Below are 2,991 nucleotides of genomic sequence, written 5' to 3'. Positions count from 1 at the left end.
CACACAATTTTCTGTACTTTATACTCCTTACATTTTTTTAAAAAAGGCAAAAAGTAGAAAGTCGTTACTTTTATTTCATTTTTGCTTGTTTTCACTCCAGCTTGTTATTGTAAAAAATAAATACTATCCATATAAATTGTGCCTCCTAGATAGTGAATTTAATTGTAGTTGGATGAAAAGTATAAATATGACACTCTGATGTATTAATTTTTTACACAATCCATCACAGCCGCATGTTTTTAAAAATGAATATTTTTTGGAGAATTCACCTCCCAATGAAAGTATTTTGGAAAATCTAAGTGCTTATTTTACTCAATACTTTTACTTAAGGAGACTTTAACTTTACCGAAGTAATTTTATTATATTATGCTTGTACTTTTACTCAAGTATCACTTTGAGTACTTTATACAAGACTGGTCACCAGTTGAGTCAATAAAAACCAACCATGTCGTCCATTTCCTCCTCTTTACTGTATCGAGCGTAATCTTTCCTCAAGGTTCTCATCAGGATCATGGAGACCAGACCCACMAGGAAAATCACCATCATGAAGGAGTTGAAGATGGAGAACCAGTGGATCTGAAAACAAACAATTAAACAAAGCAACAAATTATTTTACGTTTGAACATAAATTTATTTGTTTATGATAAAAATCTGGTTTTATTCTCATGTTGCACAAAGATATAAAAAACTGAGTTCCTGCTGAGGTGAACTGACACGACAACCTGTCAATCAAGAGTAGGCTCATCAGCAACAAGCCAATCAGCAATAAATACTGAACAGCAGGGGACACGCCCCCTCGCTGCAGGAAATACAGACCGTTCAGTTAAAACACAAAACTGGACTTTTATTCTGAAGCTCGAGATGTTTTGAGGTTTCTCAGGTCAAACTTTTCAAGAAAGCTTCAAAAAACTTTTCTTCTTTTCTTTCTTGGATTRATTGTGACCTGGATGACTGAGAAGAAAATAGAAAAGTGGATTTTGTGAAACATCTAGAAAAAACTAACCGTCAGTGGTAGGGGTGTCCCGATCCACTACTGATATCGGTCAGATATCAACCAAAAAACGAGTATCAGATTTTATCGGCCTGCATAAAAAAAATCTCAGATATAAGCAGTTCAATCCAGCAGTCCACTGACTTTTATTTTGACAGGTTGCTTCGTGTCAAACTTTCATTTTGTTGTGAAACTTTCAGGTTCTGACCAGGATGGCTCAATGACTCATTTGTGGGAGGAGTCTTCACCTCAGGTTGTATGAAAGTGGGCAGAGTCATCTCATCTACATCCTGTCTACTTTAATCAGACCTTGTGAAAGTGTGGTGAATAAAGATTAATTGAATAGTTCGACTCACTCTGTGCTGAAAGAAGGACGGATCGAGGTATTTRTCAAACCTGTCCTCAAACTTCACATCAGACTTCTTCCATTTCACCTGAAAAACAAACAAAAACATTAATGTTTGTGTTGTTTTAGTCCTGCGAGCTGGAAATGATCCGTAGGTTTTATAAAGAACCTCTGAGGACTCACAGAGTACGACATGGGAATCTTGGTGTTGGACATGAGTTTGACTTTTCCTTCACTTGTCAGATTCACATCAACGATCCTGTTGCCRTTATAACCGATCTCCAGCTTCTTGTACGTCCACAGGTAATGTTCCTCTCCGTTCTCGTCCGACTCCCCAACGATCCCTGAAGAAATCACAAGAATGAAACCTCTGCAGAACTCTGGATCTGTCACCCTAACAGCTGAAATTCATCTGACAGCCATTTTAACTGGAACTCTTGTAGAAAAGCAGAAAGATGTGAAAACTCAGCCGACACCAGCTGGAAGTGTTGCTATCAAGACAATAAACATTAAAATCTAAGATCTAATCTTAGTAAAACAAGCGTTCTGTCTGTTATCGGACAGATTTCTTCAGGCTGATGAAATCAAAGGTTAGACTAAAGTCAACATGAGAGCTGCACACACTTCCTGTAACATCCTCCTGCAGGGAGCAGCTGAAGGAGTGGCTCTTTGTTCACATCCAGCAGCAAACAGCAGCACCAGAACTTTGGTCAATATTAACATTTAGTCCTTTAGATCCTTCGACCCRCTTCAGACCTGGAACCAGTTTGAGAGAGATGAACCTTTGAGGGAGTGCTGGGCGGTAYACCGTTTTGTAATGAAAACAGTTTTTTTTATTTTTGTTAAGATATGAATTTTCTGAATACCGGACATACCAGTGTAAAAAGCCTGAAAACGTTCAGAAAGTTTCGTCACAGCCACCAGTGAACCGTTTCCCGGGGGACACTTTTCCTCGCAACACCGCTATGTGCATTAGCATGCTATTGTTATTGTTGGAGCAGCTTGTTGGACTAACTTGGTCGGTGGTGTTTTAGCTGACTGAAGAAAAAAAAAATCCCGTTTTCACCATCGCTGAACGTAGTAAACACCTCTTCAGTGWMGTGCACACTTAGATTTAAACACACAACGTTATAATGGAGACTTTAAAGTGCTTCTATTGTGAAAAGCCGGGGGGAAGTAGTTCTGTAGTAGAGCTGAGTTGACTAAGTTTTATTAACACACAACGACTCGATGATCTGTTCTCAATCCTTCACGATCGGTCCTAAATACATGATTACTGTTTACAACCAGGCAGAGAAGAAAAGACGTACAAGAGGAGGGAAACAACGACAGACAGAGGTACAATAAAAGAAAAAAGTCAWTTAGCAACATTTGTACATTTTATTATCAGCTGAGCWGTGATGAAAAAAAATACTGTCAAAATACCGTGAAACCAGTGTAATTGTAGAAAAATACCGTGATATAATATTTGGGTCATATCGCCCAGCTCTACTTTGAAGTCTGAACTCAGAACGAGTCGGTTAGCTTCAGACAGAGTTAGTTAGCTTCAGACAGAGTTAGTTAGCTTCAGACAGAGTTAGTTAGCTTCAGACAGAGTTAGTTAGCTTCAGACAGAGTTAGTTAGCTTCAGACAGAGTTAGTTAGCTTCAGACCG

At 38.6% G+C, this 2,991-nt stretch overlaps 1 protein-coding gene across 1 annotated transcript in view; it reads right to left on the bottom strand.

Moving 5' to 3' along the window:
* The window catches only part of tm9sf3 (transmembrane 9 superfamily member 3), a 16,208-nt gene that overhangs the window by 7,160 nt on the left and 6,057 nt on the right, over positions 1-2,991 (bottom strand). The window contains exons 4-6 of the mRNA XM_014019883.1: positions 1,521-1,681; positions 1,348-1,425; positions 445-576 (exon numbers count right to left, since the gene is read on the bottom strand). Of these exons, the coding sequence (XP_013875337.1) occupies positions 445-576; positions 1,348-1,425; positions 1,521-1,681 (371 nt within the window). The remainder of the gene's footprint in view (positions 1-444; positions 577-1,347; positions 1,426-1,520; positions 1,682-2,991) is intronic.

The sequence above is a fragment of the Austrofundulus limnaeus genome, unplaced genomic scaffold (genome assembly GCF_001266775.1).
Source record: "Austrofundulus limnaeus strain Quisiro unplaced genomic scaffold, Austrofundulus_limnaeus-1.0 Scaffold235, whole genome shotgun sequence".
Lineage (NCBI taxonomy): Eukaryota > Metazoa > Chordata > Actinopteri > Cyprinodontiformes > Rivulidae > Austrofundulus > Austrofundulus limnaeus.
Note: the sequence above shows the minus strand (reverse complement) of the source record. Positions and strands in the feature narration are given on the sequence as shown.